Raw genomic sequence first — 23,180 nt, forward strand, 5'->3', positions numbered from 1 at the left:
TGTCCAGCTCATGTAAATGAGTTGTCCAACTCACCATTGTGAAGTTCTCATTTTCTAAAGACCTGAGTTATCTGGATGAGTAAAGGGCTATGAGGCTGAAGGATTCACAGTGTCTGTGAGAAAGTCCAGGTGCTGTGGCATTAGTTTGTTTATTTAAAAAAATGATGTAGTTCTCCAAGGCTTCTGATTATGAAACCTAATCAGTTTTCCTATTTATTGTCTGTTGGACTAGGGTGAATGGAAGGAAGGAAACACTGTTGGCTTTGTGGAAAAGGAAGAGATGGATAGGAGAGTGGAGTTAACTTTTTATTTTAGGGATTAAATTTTTTATTCCCAGTAGTGTAACACCTGACATTTGTTTTGACATTTGTTTTTCAGTGACACTGTTTGAAAAGTTACCAGATAAGTGACAGACTTTCAGATTAATATTTTTAAATGTAAAGGGGTCTTATGCTAATTTGTTCTTGTTTTAACAGAGAGGATCTGACGAACTACTCTCAGGCAGTGTTCTCAGTAGTCCAAACTCTAACATGAGCAGCATGGTGGTTACAGGTAAGTGTTAACTCTCTTAACAGTCTCATTATTTGCCATTTTGCAGAGCAGAATGTTAAAAGTTTAGTGTGTTTTACCAGAATAGCCTTTATTTTTAAATACTCTGTGTTGAAACAGTTTAGAGAAATTTTACTATAGTATGTATGTGTCAAGTGAAAAAACCTTGAAGTGGGTGATTTGTGGGAAAGTATTGCTTTTAATCACAAAAATGTAACCTTTTTTTCTTTCATGTTACAAGTTCCCTCACTCTCACTCCTTTTGTACTTTTGTGCTTAGCTTCTATTGTGTGTCATAAAATATTTTTATTTTAAGTATTTCTTCTCTATCCCATAAATCCTAAAGCCCAAACTCTAAAAAAAAAAAAATACCATAAGATTCAGTTGCATAGCTGTTTTTTTTATGTGCTTTAAATCTTTTTTTCTGTGTGGTAACAGTATTTTTAACTCTTTGGATTGGTTTCCTTTATTTATTTACTTGGAAATATAAAATGATTTATTTAATCTTCATAGGGTGTTTAAGCTTTATATGTTTGAAACATTACTGTTGGTTGGTTGTAATGTCTGTCTCTAAATAAATACAGACTAATTTTTAGAGCTTAGTTTTATGGCCAGTGGACCAAATATGAATCTGATGATTGAATTAGTTTGCCTTATAACCCTACATTTTATATTATTACCTAAAGCCAAAGTTTCTTTTTTCTAAACCCTTTTCTGAATTACTTGTTTTAGGAATCGTATTGGGCAATATAAAGATTGTAAAAGAATGGAAGCATTTTGATTTCCTTCAGGTAGCCATGCTTGTGTATATGTACACCTCAGTGCACATGTACACATCCCTGACAATTAATTAAAAATTATAATGAAGTATTTTTCAAATATAATGATGTTAAGATGAATTTTTCTGCACATCATCATTACTGAGTTTTCCATGTCATGATTACAAAGCAAAGTCACTAGGCCATGATTTTGATAGTTAAGGTACCATGTACAAATAATTGAACAAACAGGCACAAATATCTGTATCTCTGCTTTGCCAGTTACATGTTTTTTGAAATAGTACATTTAATGATTGATAATGGAAATGTTTTCTAAATTAATATGTAGGGCTGTGACAGAGTACTGGTAGCAGCCTTTCCTTCTTTCCATCTTTCCCCAAAATCAAAAACTACAAAACTGAATAAAATATATGGAACAACTGTTGTCTGGAATTGATGAGTAAATAGTACAAGATAATGAAACCTGAGATAAGGGAAACATATGAAGTGAGTCTCATGAATACTTTAGCTTTTCTGCTTTGGGGTACCCTACTGTTGTAGCACATGGAGGTGGAGCCGAAGTAAAGCATGGAGGTCTCACTGTGCTGAAGAGACTAAGATTGGAATTCAAAGCTGCTGAGACATGTGGGATTTATGGAGAAGGATCCTGAAAAAGGAACTTGTTCAGGGGTTTGGGCATAGGTTGGAGGGCAGAATTTGGTGTGGGGATTCTTACTTAATTCAGAGTTTTGAATAATGGCTGGGCTGCATATGTGTAGGTTGAGACTCTCCTGGTCTATCAGAAATGACCAACTGTGGGTCAGAGCTAGAATGGTGATTCCATAGGTTGTGCAGTGCTCTGAGACATTGGAGTTCTTCATAGTTAGAATGCATATGTCTTGCAGATAGATATTCTGTTTAGACTGCAAAAAGCTCAGGTCTTAAGAGAAAGGATCATACACTATAGTAAGTGACAGCCATAAGACTAAGTTAATAAACTCTGATAGTCCAGCCTGACAAGACATGAAGGATTCACCAGTAGTTGAATTGCCTGCCTAAATAAAACAATGTGCCCTAAGGAAGACAGCATGATTCAGTCTTCCCACAACTATCATCCACAATATCCTGCATACCATCAAATTTTACGAATCCTTTGAAGAAGCATTCAATAAGAGTAGACCTCAAAATGACCTTGATATTGGAATTAGCAGACAAGGACTATATATATTTTTAAAGCTATAAAAGAAAATATTGAAATAATGAACATGGAAGAATGTGTTGAGAAAAGAACTATAAAGAAAGCATATAGAAATGCTCTAATTGAAAAATACAAAATTTGGAATGAAAAATTCACTGGTTGAGAGTAACAGCAGTTTGACGACTACTGAAGAAAGGTCAATGAACTTGAATACAGATTGATAGAAATTACTCAGTTTTCCAGAGAGAGTAAAAGTATATCTTTGGGGAGATCAAGTAGTCTAACATACATGTAATTGCAGTTTCAGAGAGGGAGTAAAGAGAATGGTGCCAAATATATGTAATTGAAGCAGTAATAGTTGAAAACTTCTAAAATTTGAAGAAAACTGTCAGTTAGGATAAATAAAAAGAAACATACCAAGGCACACAATAATCAAAATATTGAAAACTAATAATAAAGAGAAAATCTTACAAGCAAGCAAGAAAAAGATATCTCACAGGAGACTAACACCTTGCATTAAAAGAAAAAAAAGTTCTTTAGGCTGAATGGAATAGCACTAGACAAAACCTTGGATCTGCAGGAAATAACAAGGAGTACCAGGAATGGTAAATAGATGTGTGAAAATTTTAAAAAGCTATCTCTTTTACTCCTTTAAACTTCTTTGAAAGACTGTTTAGGGATACAGAAAACCTTTGAATTATGTGGTTCATTCTGTACATAGATGTTTATATGACAGTGATTAGCACAAAGTGAAGATAAATGGAATTTTACAGTTTAAGGTTTTTATATTACATGAAATGATAGATTATTAACTCTTACATAAGAATATTCTGGTAAATTAAAGTTGCATATTGAAACAATGTCTTTAAAAAAGTACAAAGACTTACATTCAAAAGCAAATAGAAAGTTGGAGGGCTGACTCCTGCTTTTAAAAGTTATTGTAAACCATACAGTAATCAAAACAAAGTCGTATTAGCATAAAGAAAGATAAATAGATTAATGGAACAGAATAGAGAGTCCGGAAATAAAGCCACATAGTTATGGACAACTGGTTTTTGACAGAGGCACAAAGGCAATTCAGTGGAGGAAATAATAGATTTTTCAGCAAAGGATTCTGTAACAATAGGCTATCCATATGCTGCCAACAACAGCAGCAACAAGCTATCGATACTTGGATCTATACTTCATACAAAAATGAGCTCCAAATGGACTTTGATGTAAATGTAGAACCTAAAAATTATAAAACTTCTAGAAGAAAGCATAGTAGAAAATCTTTGTGACCTTGGGTTATGCAGAGATTTCTTTAACGTGACCCCAAAAGCACAATCTATGAAAGAACAAATGGGACTTCATTAGTTTTAAAAACTTACATTATTCAAAAGACATTGTTAAGAGAATGAGAAGATAAGCCATGGAGTGGCAGATCTTTACAAAGATGTCTGATACATATACATATGTATATATATAGCTGATAAAGGATTTTTATCCAGAATGTACATAAATTCAGACTACATATATAAACTCTAAAACTCAACAGTAAGGCAGCAAACAACCCAATTTGATAAATTGGCAAAAGTAATTGAATTGGTCAGCAAAAAAGATGTACAGATGACAAGTAAGCACATGAAAAAGATGTTCAGCATCATTTGTCGTCAGAGAAATGCAAAGTGAGATAACATTACACATCTCTGCAACAGCTAAAATTTGAAAGACTGATCATACTAAGTGTTGGAAAGGATGCGGGGGAACTGTAACACTCATATACTGTTGATGGGAAAGTAAAATTGTACAACTACTTTAGAAAACAATTTGGCAGTTTCTTAAAAAGTTAAACATTTACTGTATGATCCAGCTATTTGTTTCCTAGGTGCTTACCCAAGGAATATGAAGGCATATACTCATTAAAACACTCATATGAATGTTCATAGTAGCTTTATTCGTAATATCTAAAATCCAGAACAACCCAAGTGTCCATCAGCAGATGAATATATAAAAAGATAGCTCTTTTGGTATTGAATTCCATTGCATACAGTAAAATACTGCTTGGCCATATAGAGTGACCTGTGTTACATGCAGCAGCAGGGATAAATCTCTTAAATAATTATGCTCTGTGAAAGATGGGAAAAAAAAGAGTATGTCCTGTATCAGTCTATTTATATAAAACTCTAAGAGATTGCATATTAAAGCAGATTGGTGGTTGCTTGGAATTTAGAGGTGGGTAGAGCAAGGGAGAGGGTTGTAAAGGGCATAAGGAAATTTGGGGGTGATGGATATGTATATTCCCTTATGCTGAAGGTTTCACAGATGTAAATATATGTCAAAACTTGTCAGATTGTAACTTCATAGACATCTTATTTTATGTGAATTGTACCTCAAAAAGACTATTTAAAAAGAAAAGCCCATAGAGGAATTAAAATGCAATACTATCAAATATAGCAAGAGAAGAACAACAAAACACTGGACAGTTAGAAAATAAAGAGCTAGGTGTTAAACCCAGTCATAAATGTAAATGTAAATTGGTTAAACTAACATAGTTTAGTGCAGTAACCACTAGTTTTGTGAGACTGTGGAGCATGTGGAATGTGACTACTCCTAACTGAGATGTAAATGGGTTTGTGTGTTGTTCAAAGACGTAGTACCAAAAAAAACCACAGAGTAACCTCATTTTTTAAAATATTGATTTATATGTTGATATGGTAATATTTCAGATATATTGGGTTAAAATATATTATTAAAATTAGTTTATTTGCAACTATATGCCAGTAATGTGGACAACCTGGAAGAAATGGACAAATTCTTAGAAAAGCACAACCTTCTGAGACTGAACCAGGAAGAAATAGAAAATATAAACAGACTAGTCATAAGCACTGAAATTGAAACTGTGATTAAAAATCTTCCAACACACAAAAGTCCAGGACCAGATGGCTTCACAGGTGAATTCTATCACACATTTACAGAAGAGCTAACACCCATCCTTCTCAAAGTCTTCCAAAAAATTGCAGAGGAAGGAACACTCCCAAACTCATTCTGTGAGGCCACCATCACCCTGATACCAAAACCAGACAAAGATACTACAAAAAAAGATTACAGACCAATGTAACTGATGAACATAGATGCAAAAATCCTCAACAAAATACTAGCAAATAGAATCCAACAACACATTAAAAGGATCATACAGCATGATCAAGTGGGATTTATCCCAGGGATGCAAGGAGCCTTCAGTATATGCAAATCAATCCATGTGATAAACCATATTAACAAACTGAAGAATAAAACCCATATGATCATCTCAATAGATGCAGAAAAAGCTTTTGACAAAATTCAACACAAAAACTCTTCAGAAAGTGGGCATAGAGGGAACCTACCTCAACATAATGAAGGCCATATATGGCAGACCCACAGCAAACATCATTCTCAATGGTGAAAAACTGAAAGCATTTCCTCTAAGATCAGGAACAAGACAAGGATGTCCTCTCTTGGCACTATTATTCAACATAGTTTTGGAAGTCCTAGCCATGGCAATCAGAGAAGAAAAAGAAATAAAAGGAACCCAAATTAGAAAAGAAGAAGTTAAACTGTCACTGTTTGCAGATGACTTGATACTATACATGGATAATCCTAAAGATGCCACCAGAAAACTAGTAGAGCTAATCAATGAATTTGGTAAAGTTGCAGGATACAAAATTAAAGCACAGAAATCTCTTGCATTCCTATGCACTAACAAAGAAAGATCAGAAAGAGAAATGAAGGAAACAATCCCGTTCACCATTGTAATGAAAAGAATAAAATACCTAGGAATAAACCTATCTAAGGAGGTAAAAGACGTGTACTCAGAAAACTATAAGACGCTGATGAAAGAAATCAAAGATGACACAAACAGATGGAGATATATACCATGTTCTTGGATTGGAAAAATCAATATTGTGAAAATGACTATACTACCCAAAGCAATCTACAGATTCAGTACAATCCCTATCAAATTACCAATGGCATTTTTTATAGAACTAGAACAAAAAATCTTAAAATTTCTATGGCGACACAGAAGACCCTGAATAGCCAAAGGAGTCTTGAGGGAAAAAAAGGGAGCTGGAGGAATCAGACTTGCTGACTAGACTACAAAGCTACAGTAATCAAGACAATATGGTACTGGCACAAAAACAGAAGTATAAATCAATGGAACAGGATAGAAAGCCCAGAGATAAACCCACGCACCTCTGGTCAACTGATCTATGACAAAGGAGGCAAGGATATACAGTGGAGAAAAGATAGTCTCTTCAATAAGTGGTCCTGGGAAAACTGGACAGCTACATGTAAATGAATGAAATTAGAACACTCCCTAACACCATACACAAAAATAAATTCAAAATGGATTAGAGACGTAAATGTAAGGCCAGGCACTATAAAACTCGTAGAGGAAAACGTAGGAACAACACTCTTTGACATAAATCAAAGCAAGATCTTCTTTGATCCACCTCCTAGAGTAATGGAAATAAAAACCAGAATAAACAAATGGGACCTAATGAAACTTAAAAGCTTTTGCAAAGCAAAGGAAACTACAAACAAGATGAAAAGACAACCCTCAGAATGGGAGAAAATATTTGCAAATGAATCAGTGGACAAAGGATTAATCTCCAAAATATGTAAACAGCTTAAGCAGCTCAATATTAGAAAAATAAACAACCTAATCAAAAAATGGGCAGAAGACCTAAATTGACATTTCTCCAAAGAAGACATACAGATGGCCAAGAAGCACATGAAAACCTACTCAACATCACTAATTATTAGAGAAATGCAAATCAAAGCTACAGTGAGGTATCACCTCGGACTAGTTAGAAGGGGCATCATCAGAAAATCTACCAACAACATGCTGGAGAGGGTGTGGAGAAAAGGGAACCCTTTTGCACTGTTGGTGGGAATGTAGATTGGTACAGCCACTATGGAGAACAGTATGGAGGTTCCTTAAAAAACTAAAAGCAGAATTACCATATGACCCAGCAGTCCCACTACTGGGCGTATATCCAGAGAAACCATAATTCAGAAAGACACATGTACTTCAGTGTTGACTGCAGCACTATTTTACAATAGCCAGGTCATGGAAGCAACCTAAATGCCCATCAACAGACAAATGGGTAAAGAAGATGTGGTACATATATAGAATGAAATATTACTCAGCCATAAAAAGGAACAAAATTGGGTCGTTTGTAGAGACGTGGATGGATCTAGAGACTGTCATACAGAGTGAAGTAAATCAGAAAGTGAAAAACAGATATCGTATAAACGCATTTGCAGGGCAGAAATAGAGACACAGATGTAGAGAACAAACGTATGGACAACAAGGGGAGAAAGTGGTGGAGTGGTGCTGGTAGGATGAATTGGGAGATTGGGATTGACATGTATACACTAATATGTATAAAATGGATAACTAATAAGAACCTGCTGAAATTCAAAAAAAATTAAGTTCACTCCCTTTTACTTTTTGATGTGGTTACTAGAATACTTAAAATTTATGTGGCTTTTAGTATGTTTCTTTTGGACATTTGTAGTCTAAGAAGTCCAGTTAAAAGGCAAAGAATATCATACTGGATTAAAAAGTAAGACCTAATTACGGTGTCCACTGCTGTCGTCAGGTTGAAGTACAGAGACACAAGTTGAAAGTAAAAGGGATGGAAAATAATATTTCACGCAAACAGTAAGCACAAGAAAGTTGATGTGATTGTATTAACATCAGATGAAGTAGAATTCAAGACAAGGAGTATTACCGGGTATAAAAAGGCATATTTCTTAGGGTCGAAAGAGTCAATATATTGGAAAATATAACATTCCTTTATTTGTATATTAGTAATAACAGTTTCAAAGTACATTTTAAAAAATGACAAAATTAAAAGAGAAGCAGAGAAATCTACAATTTTAAATTTACAATTGGCTATTTTAACATTCCTCACAGTAATCAATAGGACGAATTGATCTTAAAAAAACAATACGTAGAGGATTTGAACAATGCTGTCAGCTTGGCTTAAGTCACATTTACAAGACATCCAATAACTGCACAATAGCCTTTTAAATGTACATAGGATATTCAATATGATGTTAAAATAACTTACAATAAATTTCAAATGATTGAAGCTCATATAGTACCTGATTATAGTGGGATTTACAGAAATCTAGGAAATTACCAAATATTTAGAAATTTACACAATTCTGAAAAGCACATGAATCACAGACGATATAAAGGGCATATTTTTGACTGAATGAAAATACATCATATTTTAGTCATACACCAAATGAAAATACATCTATATTTTCTTGGAATATAGAAGAAAATATAGAAATATTTTCCCCACAAGAAGTGCATGGGGGGAAAATAGTTCTATATCTATATTAGTACTTATCTACCTACATTGGAAAATATCTGTAGTAGAAAAAAAGAACGGTTTACAATTTCTGTTAAGAAAGAAAAAGAAAACATAAATTACCAGAATCAGGAATGAAAGTGGAGATATCACTACAGATCCTACACAGTGTAATAGGACAGAAAGACAGTATCACAAGCATCGGTAATGCTGATAAATTCAGCAACTTAGGTGAAATAGACAAACTCTTTTATAAATCTAGTGAACCAAAATTGATATAATAGATTATCTTTATATTATAATATTATAGATATAGATTACCTTTATCTCTGTTATCAAAATTGAATTTTTAATAATAAAAAACATCTTTTCACGGAGATTACTCAGGCATAGGTGATTTCACTCGTAGGTGGTTTTCACTTGTAGGTGGTTTTACTCAGGCATGGGCGGTTTCACTGTTGAATTTTATGAAACTTCAAAGTAAGAAATAATAGCCATCTTTTAACCTTTTTTAGAAAAAGAGAAGGGGGATACTCCCTAATTCACTTTATGAAGCTACCAAAACCAAAATCTAACAAAGATAATATAAGAAATCAGGATTTCACACTAACATTTTTCATTAACATAAATGCAGACATTCTTAACAAGATATTAGCAAATCACTTTCAGCAGTATGTAAAAGGTAATTCATGATGACTAATTGAGGCTTACCTCTTGATTGTAAGGTTTAACAGTCGAAAAGGAATTCAGTGTAATTTATCACAATAGAATAATGGAGGAAAAAGAATCATCATGTTAATAGAAGCAGAAAAGGCATTTGACAAAAATACAGCATCCATTCATGATTAAAAGTTCTCAGAAAACTAATAAGAAAGGGGAACTTCTACAGGGTAGACAAGGGGCATCTACTAAGAGCCTACAATAAATTTCATTCATAATGGTGAAATATTGAATGTTTTCTTTTTTTTTCCACTTTAAATTCAATTTTATTGAGGTATAATTTCCATACAATAAATTGCATCCATTTAAATTGTACAGTCAGATAAGTATTGAAAGACGTATACACCCATGAAATCACTGACAGTCAAAATATATATCCATCACACATACTAGATTCCTCATAGCCCTTTGTAGCCATCCCTTCCTGTTTTATCCCCTTCCCAATCACTGATCTGCTTTTTGTCACTATTAATTAGTTTGAATTCTATAGAATTTTGTATAAACAGAATCATGTACTGAATTCTATAGAATTTTGTATAAACAGAATCATGTACTATGTACTCTTCTGTGTTTTACTGCTTTCACTTCCTTTCCTCTTTACTGCTGAGTAGTGTTTGCATTTTGTTTATTCATTCAGCCATTGATGGACACTTAAGTCATTTCCCTTTGGGGACTATTATGAGTAAAACTGTTAGGAGCAATCATGTTCAAGTCTTTACGTGAACATCCACTGTTATTCCTCTTGAGTAAATGCTGAGGAGTGGAATGCCTGTTTTGTATGGTAGGTGTATGTTTAATTCTTATGTACATTTAATGCCAAACAGTTTTCAAAAGTGCTTATACCATTTTACATTCCCACCAGCAGTATATGAAAGTTCCAGTTGCTCAGCATCCTCACCTTGGTATTATCTTTTTATCTCTTCTAATGGGTGTGTAAGTAGTTTCTCAAGGTTTTAATTTTAGTTTTTATGACTAATGAGGTTGAGGAACTTTGCTCTTTTTTTCTAATTGATTAGAGCTTTTGTGTTTCCAGGTAAATTTAAGTAATCAATTTCTTGAAAACAACAGTAACAACAACAAAACCTGCAGGGGTGAATGTTTTCTTCTTAAAATGAGGAATGAAGTAAGGATGTCTGTTTCCACAATTTTTCTAGCTTTTACTTACATTAAGGCGAGTAAAATAAATAAAAAGCATAAAGATCAGAAGGGAAGAAGTAAAACTGTATTATTCACAGTCAACATGATTTTTAAAATAGAAAACCCAAAGGAATCTAAATGATTTTAGAATGGTTTACAGGATACAGTTCACCATACAAAGATAATTTTTTTCTGATATTATTAGCAAAGTTTTGGAAAATGAAATTTAAAAAAATCTGTTTATAGAAACATCAGAAGGACAAAATATCAAAGAATAAATTTAACAAAAAATGTGCATGATAACTACATCAATAACTGCAAGGCATGGCAAAGAGAAATTAAAGACCTAAATAAATAAATACACCATGTTCATAAGTAGAAGGCTCAATGTGTTAAAGATGTCATTTTTCCCCTAATTGGGATGGAATTTATAAATCAGTCAAGCTGAACAGGCATTTACGTTGAAAGTGATGAATTGATCTACACTTTATATGGAAATAAAAAGACCTAGAATAACTAAAGCCATTTGAAAAAGAAAAAAAAGAGTTGGAATACTATTTGATTTCAAGAGTAAAGTAATCACAGCAGTTTAGTATAGCATGATTAGTGTCACAGAACAGTATTTATAAATAAACTCTTACATTTAAGGTCAGTTGATTATTTACAAAAGTCCCTTGGTCATTTAATGGTGAAAGGGAAGTATTTTTAACAAGTGGTGCTAGAACAGTTGGATACACAAATGAAAACAACAAAAAAATTAGAAACTCAAACCTTACTTCATGCCGTACGGAAAAAGATGAATTACATACCTAAACCTAAAATCTAAATATGCAAAGCTTTTAAGAAAAAAAATCCTAGAATGTATCCTCAACCTTGGGGTAAATGAAGATTTCTTAGAAAAGGTACAAAAATACACTAACCATAAAGGAATACTTTACAAACTAGAGTCCATCTAAATGAAAACCTTCTCATCAAACGACATTATTAAGAGAATGAAAAGGCACGGCACAGGCTGAGAGAAAATATTAATATTCATTCAGATATCAATACATGTCTGACATAATAAATACTTATATCCAGAGTATGTAAAGAATTCTTGCATGTCAAATACAAAGAGACTGATTTTTTAAATGGACAGAAGAAGGTACACGAATGGCTAAATAAGCACATGAAAAGATTTATTAGTCATAAGGAAATCACAATTTATAACTAATATGAGATACCACTTCAGACCAACTAGAATCTAGGCTAAAGTTAAACAAATCGGTAATGCCAAATGTTGATGAGGATGTGGAGCAGCTGAAACTATATGCCATTGTTGGTGAGTGTAAAATAGTTGGAACACAGTTTGGCAGTTTCTTATAAAGTTAAACATAAACATGTCCTATGACCCAGTACTTCCATTTCTAGTTGTACAAATGTATGTATAAAAAAACTATTTATAATGGTCCCAAACTTGAAACAATCTAAGTGTCTTATCAACAGGAAAATGGATTAAGAAGTTAGTCATACAGTGGATTACTACTTACTCATTAAGAGCAAAAGAATTACTATTAATACATGTAGCAACACAAGTGAAAATTAAGAAACGTTATATGAAGCAAGAGAAGCCAGATGCAAAAGAGTATATACTGTGTGATTCCCTTTCTGTAAAGAGCAGATAATTAATTTTCAGTATAGAAACCAAAATAATCGTTGCTTGTGGGTGTTGGGGATTAATAAGTATTAGGACATTTTCTGGGGTGATGGACATGTTCTTTGTCAATGAACAAAGCTGTAAAATAAATAACAATTTGAAATAGTAGGCTACCTGTGGAAACCCATCAACTACTTGTAGAGTTCTGTCTTTCTGCAATGTAAAATGTGAGAAGGGGAATGAGTAAAAATGTCCTGGTGGGCAGGGGTCTGGATATAGGATTTGATTTGTTGTACTAAGGAGATTGGACTTCACGATGTTTACACTTAGAAAGGATTTTTGTTCCATTTGCATTTTTTAGGGAGCAGAGGGGGGTTACTACTGTACATAGGACAGTTTAAAACTTTACAATAATCTGCTTTAGAGACACCGAGGTCCTGAATTTTAGAGTCTCAGAAGTAGAATATGGAGAGAATGATATATGAAGAAATTAGACAATTTCTGAGTTATTTAGAAGTAGACTTTGGTAGAAGTATTAAGAGTTTCGGCCTAGAATCACTGGGTTGATGGATAGTAGTTCCATTAACAAAGGGAGCAAAGTAGAGAAAGTGATTTGTTTTTGTTGAAAAGAAAGAACAATCTGTTACTGTTTTCCTTTTTTTTAAAGTATGTTTAGGAATGATAATGTACTTTGTGACTAAAGAATGAATCAAATGTTTTTGTAGTGATGGAGTAAAATTTCTTAAAGCCTGTTTCAACCTAAGAAGTTTATATAGATTCAATTTATTTTACCTTTTTGAACAAAGGAAACATTGAGTTTTAAAATTGTTCTGTGTTTTTCCTAACATAGAAAGATGAGAGTCTGTGTATGTTCAAACAGACCCCAATTTGAATAATAAGACCTTTAAAAACCAGTGACTATACTTACCTGGACAAATATGCAGTTGTCATCCAGGTGGCTCAAAAAGGGACTTTTACAGACAGGATTACAAGGACATTTTTATCATTATCAGATACAAAACAGAATTTCATTCTTACATTCCAGCTTTTCCCAAAATGTGTCTTCTGACTTCACTAGAATTCTTTTTCCAACAGCATCTATCTCAACAGCCTTTCCCTGTCCAGACTTTCTTTCTCTACATGTATATTTGTGTCAAAGAAAAAAAGAATTTTAGAAGTGAGAAAAGTTAATGTTATTAGAAACTTAGTCTTGGGGAAATAATCTTATTCAAAACTATTTTGTAATAAACTAGTTCCTTCAGAAGCGTAACATTTCAAAGACACAGCTCTAACTAGTATTGGAATTGGATTTTATGGGAAGGAATTTTTAACTCTTTGGAAGTGGGGAGGAGGCTTGACAATTGTAAAATATGGTCTCTCTTGAGTCCATTTTTTTATAGGTGTGGAAATGGAATACCTCTTTAAGTTAGGTATACATGTTTCTGCCAGTGCTACTGCTTTTCTTTAATATCAGTATTACTGCTGAAAGTATGACTTTTTCTCTATGTAAAAGAACTGAAATCATTTTATAGATTCTGTTACATGTTCAGAATTCTCTGAGATTTCCAATTAATTTTTACATACAGACATTTTTGATATGTTATTTCATTTTTTTGTAATACTTTGAGACTATTCCAGCACGTTGTTTCAGTTTGTTTATGAGGGTCCTAACAGCATGTCCTCTTGCATAGAGGTGTAGAGATAATGTGAGCCTTCCTCTAATTTAGTGTAGCCTTCTATATTTTTCCAGCTCATGCATAAGTTACTTTTGACAACTAGGCTATGCAGCTACTCAGAAATGCAGAGTTACAGGCAGCTTTTACAGTAAACCTAGTAAGATTTTTGTGTGTGTGTGCGGTGACTGTTGGAGTTAACTAAAGCTAGTAGAATAACAGAAGTATTCTCTACCTGTATATACCTACTTTTCTGGTTTAATTGTTCTTTGAAATTTCTGTTTCCCATATAGAATGCAAAGAGTATGAGCATTCATTTTTCTTAGCTCAGATTAACTTTATTTTATTTTTTTGTTTTTCTAAAGCCAGCAGCTTGTATAACACTGTGCTTTGCCCAGAAGTCTAACTAAAACTACTTGAGAGTAAAACTGCTTTGCCTCTCAGTTATATTTCGATAAAGGAAGTTACAAGTGCTTTTTATAAATGCTTGAGTCTGGAAGAATTGGAGAATGAGAATGTACTTATATTTTGTTAAAATAGTTTTCACTGGACAGATGAAGTAAAAAGTTTTGAGATGTTGCACTTCAAGTTGGTATATACAGTTGAAAGTATAGAACTAGAAATATTGGTGAATGAGTGGGACTAAAATAATAGACTTATAAAATAGAAGTTGATTTTTGAAACCCCTTACTGGAGTGTCTATATGAGCAAGTAAAAATGGGAACGACTTGAGACCAGAACACGTTGGGGCAGTCCAACCGTTTTGGGAAGTAAATGAGTTAGCAGAGGGGTCAAAGCAGGTATCAAATGAGTCAGGGAAGTAAGGAAACTAGAAGTAAGTTATTAAGGATGCTGTGAGAACAGAGAGATTTGGTAAGGTTGAGAGGGCTCACAGCTCTTCCGCCACAGGTGGATTTAACAAATTACCCAGGATTTTGGTGAGACACTTTTGTGTGAAAACTACAGTTAAAAAGCCAGTAGAAGACAAAAGTCAGTCAAAGAGAAAAGAGATGGACTGGGACTGTTCAAAAGTGAAGATGTTCACTTTAGAACTGAGGTAGAAAACTTTTAAGTCTATATTGGAATGTTCACTTAGAAACAAGTTTCTGTGTCTTGTTTTGAATTTGTGAGTAGAAGAGCTCCATTAAGCCAAAGGCTTTTTTAAGAAGGCATATATGGAAGACAGTATAAAGATTTCTACAATTTATATGCAGCTTACATGCATGAGTAAAAGCATTACTAAATCTGTTGTTGAAAAACAGTCTTTAAAATTCTTTAGTTTTACATACCTAAACCAAAGTTTCTGTCTGGAATTACCTGGGAAGTGTAAGGGAAAGGATTGTGGAAAGAAGTCCAAATTATAGTACTTTGTCTTCTGAAGAATCATAGATCTGTAACCCAGAGAGACCCCATCTTCCTTACTTCTCTAATAGGGTCATAAATAGCCTACATGTTTCATAAGTTGAGGCCACACTTTGTTTTATTTATTTATTTTTGGCTGCGTTGGGTCTTCATTGCTGCACGCGGGCTTTTGCGGCGAGCAAGGGGCTACTCTTCGTTGCAGTACACAGGCTTCTCATTGGACGGCTTCTCTTATTGCAGAGCATGGGCTCTAGGTACGCAGGCTTCAGTAGCTGTGGCATGCGGGCTCAGTAGTTGTGGCTCGCGAGCTCTAGCGTGCAGGTTCAGTAGCTGTGGTGTAAGGCTTAGCTGCTCCGTGGCATGTGGGATCTCCCGGACCAGGGCTCGAACCCATGTCCCCTGTATTGGCAGGCGGATTCTAAACCACTGCGCCACCAGGGAAGCCCCAAGGCCACACATTCAGTGCCCTTTCTCTTTTCCAGGGTTCGGGTACTTTTATATATGAAAGTCAGCTTAGTTTTATTTAAAGAAATCATCATTTCTCAATTTTACATTCTCATAGTATCATTTAAAATTGAGACTTCTATAATATTTAGCACTAAAATAAGAATATTTAATAGCCACCCTTTCTGAAGCTATTAATGGAGAGGAGTATCAAGTAGTGTAAAGACAGTGTAAATGTTGTTAGTTACATGGCATTTGGGAGAAAAGAACAGATGTTCTCTAGGCCATTATATATTACCTGAAGTTTGTCTTTATAAGGGTCCTCCTGTAGTAGTGGGTTGAGACTACAGACTATGGAGTCATACTCCTGAGTTTTAATCCTTTTCCTGCCATTTTCTGTCTTCACCCCTTAGTAACTCTGACCTTGGGCAGCTTAAGTACCTCTCATTTATAAATGGGATTGATGGGTTATAATAGTCTTAAGAGTTGTAAAGTGCCTGGCATGTAGGTTACTTTCAGTGAATGTTAAATATCAACACAAAAGAAAAGTACCTTCTTTTCTACAAGTTATTTATCATCATCTTTAACTGAAAACTGTCCCATCTACCTTTTTTACTCAGTTGTTTTAATCACCATCCACTGTCAAGAAATCATCCAACACAAATTCAAAACAATAAACTCTTGTATTCTTTTAATAATAGGTTTAGGCAGGTTTTTGCCTTTTGGGAATCATATTCTAAGAATCATTTGAAAAGGGAAGCGTTTTTTTCGCCCTATATGTGTAGTGATGGGTAGTATCTTTATTGTGATTTTTTTTTCTTGCCTTTTTCCCTAAAGGAAAAACAGAAGTTTGCTGTTTGAGTTTCCTGGTATCATAACCTATAATTCATGGGACTATACGTTGGACTGAATTATTTGTTCTTGTTATTTAAACAAATGAATGAACAAGAGCACAGTCTATCAGATTGCTTTGCTAAGAAAAGGCGTTAGAAGAATATGCATTTGTATGTCAGTTATATGTTTTAAGGTATATGTGTATTTTTTGATTCCCTGCAGTATCATTTAACAGACCCAATGATGATTTTGTTAAAATAAGATGCCACAAAATAGGAAATTCAGCCTGTTTCTGGTAGGTTCAGGTGCCTGTGTACATAGATGTTTTCCTTACTTATGAAAGGAAGTGTGGAGAGCTTTTTGTAGTTCTTATTTTTGGAATGATGAAGAGCTAACCAGCAAGATTTTTCTGGTAATATATTCAGAAACCATAGCTTACTACTGTCTTCTGTACAGAGTCAACTTAAGGGAATTTTTAAATGTATTGGCTGTTCGTTTATGTATATAAACTTGAGTGAAACTGTTAAAATATGACTTAATTGACACTAAGTTATACTTATCAGGTGAATTCACATATTATCTCTGATCATCCAGTAAAATAACTACCACATCACCCTCTTCCAGTCCTCTGCTAAGTCACTTTTAATCACATTACTGTGCTTTACTTTCTCCATAGCACTTAATCTCTATAAGAAATAATCTGGTTCGTGTACTGGGTAGTCCATCTCTCCCACTAGACTACAGGACAGCATCAGGGATCTTACTGCTTACTGTTCACTGCTGTACCCTCAGAACCTAAAGAAGTGCCAGACATATTCTTGATAACTCAGTAATGTTTAAAGAATTAATGTTTGAATAAATTTTGAAGGCACTTAGAAGATCCCGATGGTCTTAGAATTTTATAGATAATATTGAATGTTTTCTGGGGGTGTACTGTAAAGTACCAAAAATCATATCAAAGTGGAGTATACATGCATATTTCTCACTGTGTAAGGATTCTTCAGGTTATAGTCTCAGAAATATCCTTGAGTTCTTAGAAGATTAAGAACCATCAAAACATCACATATTTTATTGATTCTTTAGTAAGTTTGGATTTTGGTTTTTTGTTTATTTTGTGTGTTTTGGTAAAGCTTTGGAATAAAAGCAGGCAACTAATTTGTTGTTTAAAATATATCACTTTAAAGCTCAGAGTAACAGAATAAGATAATCAAGTCCATGAGTGATTTATAGTAGATTTTGATAGTGACAAAACATTTTAGGTAGAGGAATGTGACCCATAGTGTGGAGTGACTGCATAATAATTTTTACAGCATTGCCTTCTTTGATTCCGTTTTTTAGCACATCTTTCAAATTGAACAATTTAGAATTTCTCAGGTAAAATTATAATTAATTTTTGCTAAGTCAAAATTTTCACTTTTTTGTATTTTCCTTAGTCTTAGACTAAGTCTTAGACTCCTTATTAGTCTCTAATAAGACGATTGAATTGTAAGGTAATTGTGTTCTATAGCCATTGACCATTTCTTTATGAAATTGCATTTTAATGTTTTTGATTATCACTTGCTACTCTTTACATATGCTATCCAGAAATATATTTACCCAATAGTAATCTTAATTGATGATTTCATTTAGTAGTAATTGGTGGATATGATTTTCTCTGTTACTTTGCAAACCTGGTTTTTGAATTTTTAGGAAGTATCCCAACTATGCTCAGCTCTGTTTTTAAGTTCTTTATTAAAGTTTGTTTTGTGATTTTTTTATGCAAATAAGGAAAATCAATATACTAAAGACTGTTTCTTTAATGTCTTTCAGCCAATGGTAATGATAGTAAAAAATTTAAAGGAGAAGATAAAATGGATGGTGCTCCTTCTCGTGTACTTCATATTCGAAAATTACCTGGTGAAGTGACAGAAACTGAAGTTATTGCTTTAGGCTTACCTTTTGGTAAGGTGACCAACATCCTTATGCTGAAAGGAAAAAATCAGGTATATTTCTTTCAGGACTTATAAAATGTTAAGCCCCAACTATCCAGCAGGTGTGAATTAGCTGTTGCCTCATGAAAGGATAGTATATAGTAGGTTACTTTTCTTAAAGAACACGACAGAAGTCTTACTCTGACTTCTCCTTGTAGCTGTGTTTGGGAAACTAATGGTAGGGAGCTAAAATGAGTAAGTCACTGTAGTTTTCAAATTTCAAATTTTAAATTCCCTTTAGGACTCTAATTGAACTACTGGTCAATGAGATTGTAGGAAATACAGATGAAATACTTCTTTTATTGTGGCTTTGCTCTTTGTAATATCGGAAATCAGTAAGGACACTAGCAGCATCTTATCCTTTAAGCTTATCCCAGGGAAATATTTATCTGATAGCATTAGAAAAAGATAGTCATTAGTCCCAGACATTCTATATTGAATAGTTATACCTGTAGCAGTAGGGTCCAGGTATATTAAAAATCAAATTTTGTTTTAAAGTTTCTAATGATACCATTTAGAAGAATTTAGAGAAATTTAATGTTCTCTTAAATATAGTTAATATCACTAATAATATGACATTTAATTTTTTTCTTTGTTAAATTGTAAATACTTTAAAAATGACTTGGTGTTCTCTTATGTTTTCTAGGTTAGGAGTGGTAAAATTCTGGTGCTGGAAAATGTTTAGATTTTATTTTCTCTAGCCTTTGTTGAAATGGGTACATTTGTAGTGTATGGAAAATCAGAGGTGGAAGTTGTATTCTAAGAGCTTCTGAGTTTAATTGTATCTCTAAACTTCAGTAAGAGATTTCTAATTCTACCTACTAGAGCATCTAAATGTAACTTGAAAGGTTATATTCTAGATACTGATTTTTCTAATGAACCAAACAGATTACACAGATACTGAAGTTTATTTGAATTTTATTCATAATATTAAGATTTTTGCTATTTAAATTTTCAGGCATTTTTGGAACTAGCAACAGAGGAAGCAGCTATTACTATGGTTAATTACTATTCTGCTGTGACACCTCACCTTCGTAACCAACCGATTTATATTCAGTACTCCAATCACAAAGAACTAAAAACAGATAATACATTGAACCAAGTGAGTATGTGTAGGTACATAAATAAAATGGCCTAGAACGTATTAAGAATCTCATAAACATATTAGCAGAAAAAAATTTTTTTACCATTCAGAAGATTTTTCTGTGAGCATTTTCTTGTTTTTTGTTTTCTGGTTTTTTTGTGGCATTTTCTTGTAGCCTGTTAAGTATTAACCATTATGTTAATTTACAGAAAGTATGTGTGGTCTCTTATTTTCATATTTTAAATTAATACTGGATAAATTAGTTAAATAGCATTTTTTTCAGTGATTTTAAGGTTCTGGTCAAAGTGTTCTTTTTCTTTGTGCAAATTAAAGTTTTTGTATACATACTGTCTTAGGTAGGACTTAAGCATAAACTGTTTATGCAACTCTGCTGCTTAGACTTCAGTGTACGAAGTTCAGTCCCTTTGGTAATTTGACTTTTAATAGGTCTTAATTTCTTATGGAAAAACTCCTACTGAGGATGTGTTAATGGTTTTCCGGGGGGGGGGGGGGAAATGTAAGAATTGAGAATATATGTTGAGAATATGTGTTGATCTTTTAAAAATGTGATGTAGAAGATATTAATTATCTAAAATTATTTTTTTAGAAAAAGTATAAGAATGGTTTTAGATCTAAATACATAGGATTGCAATAAAAACTGGTCTAAAAGCTCTTCAAATGTAGTTTTTAGCTAATTATATCTGTTTTAGTAAAATCTAAACTGTGGCTCTTGTCTTATCAAAAATTAAATGGAAAATAATTCCTCATAGATTTTAACCTTTGTAAAAAATAATTTAAGATCATTTTGATAGTTCATGAAAAATAAGCTTGTAAAACTTTTTGCCTGAAAGATAAGGCTAAAATTTCAGTTGCTTTTTAAATTTGATAATTTTCATTTCTTTTGAACCAGAAGTTGTACTTCTCAGAATTTATCATGAGGAAATATACCAAAAGAAAATATGTATTCTCTATTCTTTTTACTTAGAGTTTAAAATGGCATTTAATATCCCAATTTTATTTTACATGTTAGTATTTTCAGTAATTAGTGAATGCATTCTCATTTAAAAAGATTCAAATGAAAATGCTGTGGAAAGAATAAAGATAAGGCATCTATAGATAGATACATAGATATATGTAGGGGAGGGGGATTTGTAATTTCAAATAGGATAACCAGTGGAAGCTCAACCAACAAGTGACATTTGAGTAACAAACTTCAAGGTGATTAGAGAATAAGGCACTTATTGCAGTCTTGGTTATGTTCCAGACATAGGGAGCAGTCAGTGCAATGTTCTTATGTTGAAAAAAATTTTTTTGACAGCCATATTTTTGATTTTCAAAAGTTCTTCTTTTCTTTGATACCCTTTTTACGTCGTAGTTGGTCATTCTTTACAGTTACTAATTAATGGTATTTTAAAATACTTGACTGTATCTTTTACTTTCTTTAGAATTAGCTGTTATGTTTATCTTGTTCTCTCTATTCTTCTCTTCCTCCCACCCACCCTCATTGTCTGTTTATATTTCAGAATGGACAGTTAGGTTTTTTTGGACTTGCATGCTTTCCTCTAGAGTAAGGTAATGAGGACTTGGATACTAACCTGGGATCCCCCCCCAAATGCCAGAGGTCTTTATTCTTGGCCTTCAAAACTCCTTTTAGAGTTTTTGTTCTTTTAAGGGAGTGTTTAGTTGTTGTTGCTTTTGTTTTTATTGTTTAATAATAAGTTGGTTGATGGTGAGGAGGAAGAGGATGTTTGTTAGCCATACTTTCTGTTAACCCTTTTATTTTCATTCTCCTTCCTCCTGTGTACCTACCAATTTCTAATTTGATTCCTATGGATGCTACCAGTGCAAACCCTGTTTTGCTATGTGTTCACTATGTCTTCTGTCCATGCATTTTCTGAGTTTTGGGAATTTGATAAAATTATTCTGAGCTAGTGATAACCTTTTCTCTTCAGTATCTGCATTTATTCCATTTTGTACTTATTTATAGTCATTTTAATAGTGTTTTATAATAGAAGAGAGACAAATGAATGTGTGTGTCAATCATGAATTCTTCCAGAACCTTTCATCAAATCAGTAGGTTCTGTGAATTCACTCTTTTCAGTATCTGCCCAGTTTTCTTCTTTCTTGCTGCTTCGTTTGCTCAGACACAGTCATCTGCAGCAAATCCTTTTCATGCTCAGGGTAAAGGCCCTTTGAGATGAATACTGTTTCTGTCTTATGGCTACTCCCACCCTATTTTCCTGTGCTTCTATCCCGGTAGTAATTGTAGCGCCTATAACCTGGCATGCTTTCTCTTATTTTATCTTTGGAGGCCATTGTGCTTCTGTGCTGTCACTTTTACCTGGAATATTGTGGCCTGCCTGCCTTTGTACCACCTTTCCATCCCTTACTTCACATGGCCACTTGTTAGACATCTTCAGGTTTCCCATTAGTTAGTTTCCTTGAAAGCCATCCTCTGATCCACAGAGTGGATTAGGTTTGGATTAAGAACCCTTAATACAAATGAAAATCACAGTGAGATACTGCCATGTATACCATACTGGATAAAATTAAGACCGGTAATACCAAGTATTGGAACAATGTAGAGAAGCTTGAACTTCGTAAATAAGTGATGAGAATGTAAATTGGTAGAATCATTTTTAAAACCTTGAAATATCTACTAAAGCTGAGTATATACATATTCTTTGACTTAGTAATTTTTACTAGTCATGTATCTGAGAAAATAAATACATATGTGCATGAAAAGATATGTATAAGAAAGTTCATGGCACACTGTATGTAATAGCCCAGAGCTGGAAATGATCCACATGTTCAGCAGCTGTAGAATGTGTTGTGGTATATTTATTCGTTGGAATACTGACTGGCAAAAAGAATGAACAAGCCACTGGTATCTCTAGAACTTGGATGAACATCATAAAAATTATGTTTATTGGAAGAAGCCAGATCAAAGTAGAACACATACTATATGGTTCCATTTATATAACTGGGAGAAAGCATGTGTGTGGTTTCTGGAGTGTTGGTAATGTTCTATTTTTTTATCTAGATAGTCCTTTTACAGATATGTTCTATTTGTGAAATTCTATTGAGCTGTATATACTTATGATTTGTGTCCTTTTATGTGTATATGATTGTTTCAATATGAAGTTTAATTAAAATCTAGGTTGGCAAGCCAACTCTGCTTCATGAATTTTTTTAAAAAACGTATGAAGAGGCTTCCCTGGTGGCACAGTGGTTAAGAATCCACCTGCCAATACAGGAGATACGGGTTCGAGCCCTGGTCCAGGAAGATCCCACATGCTGCAGAGCAACTAAGCCCATGCACCACAACTACTGAGCCTGCTCTCTAGAGCCTGCAAACCACAATTACTGAGCCCACATGCCACAACTACTGAAACCCACGCGCTTAGAGCCCGTGCTCTGCAACAAGAGAAGCCACCACAATGAGAAGCCCATGCACCGCGATGGA

At 33.7% G+C, this 23,180-nt stretch overlaps 1 protein-coding gene across 4 annotated transcripts in view; it reads left to right on the forward strand.

The window, feature by feature from the left end:
* The window catches only part of PTBP2 (polypyrimidine tract binding protein 2), an 83,248-nt gene that overhangs the window by 21,961 nt on the left and 38,107 nt on the right, over window positions 1–23,180 (forward strand). For all 4 annotated transcript variants that reach the window (XM_032626819.1, XM_032626839.1, XM_032626809.1 and 1 more), the window contains exons 3-5: window positions 477–552; window positions 18,470–18,642; window positions 19,589–19,732. In XM_032626819.1, coding sequence (XP_032482710.1) covers window positions 477–552; window positions 18,470–18,642; window positions 19,589–19,732 — 393 coding nt within the window. The remainder of the gene's footprint in view (window positions 1–476; window positions 553–18,469; window positions 18,643–19,588; window positions 19,733–23,180) is intronic.

The sequence above is a fragment of the Phocoena sinus genome, chromosome 1 (genome assembly GCF_008692025.1).
Source record: "Phocoena sinus isolate mPhoSin1 chromosome 1, mPhoSin1.pri, whole genome shotgun sequence".
Lineage (NCBI taxonomy): Eukaryota > Metazoa > Chordata > Mammalia > Artiodactyla > Phocoenidae > Phocoena > Phocoena sinus.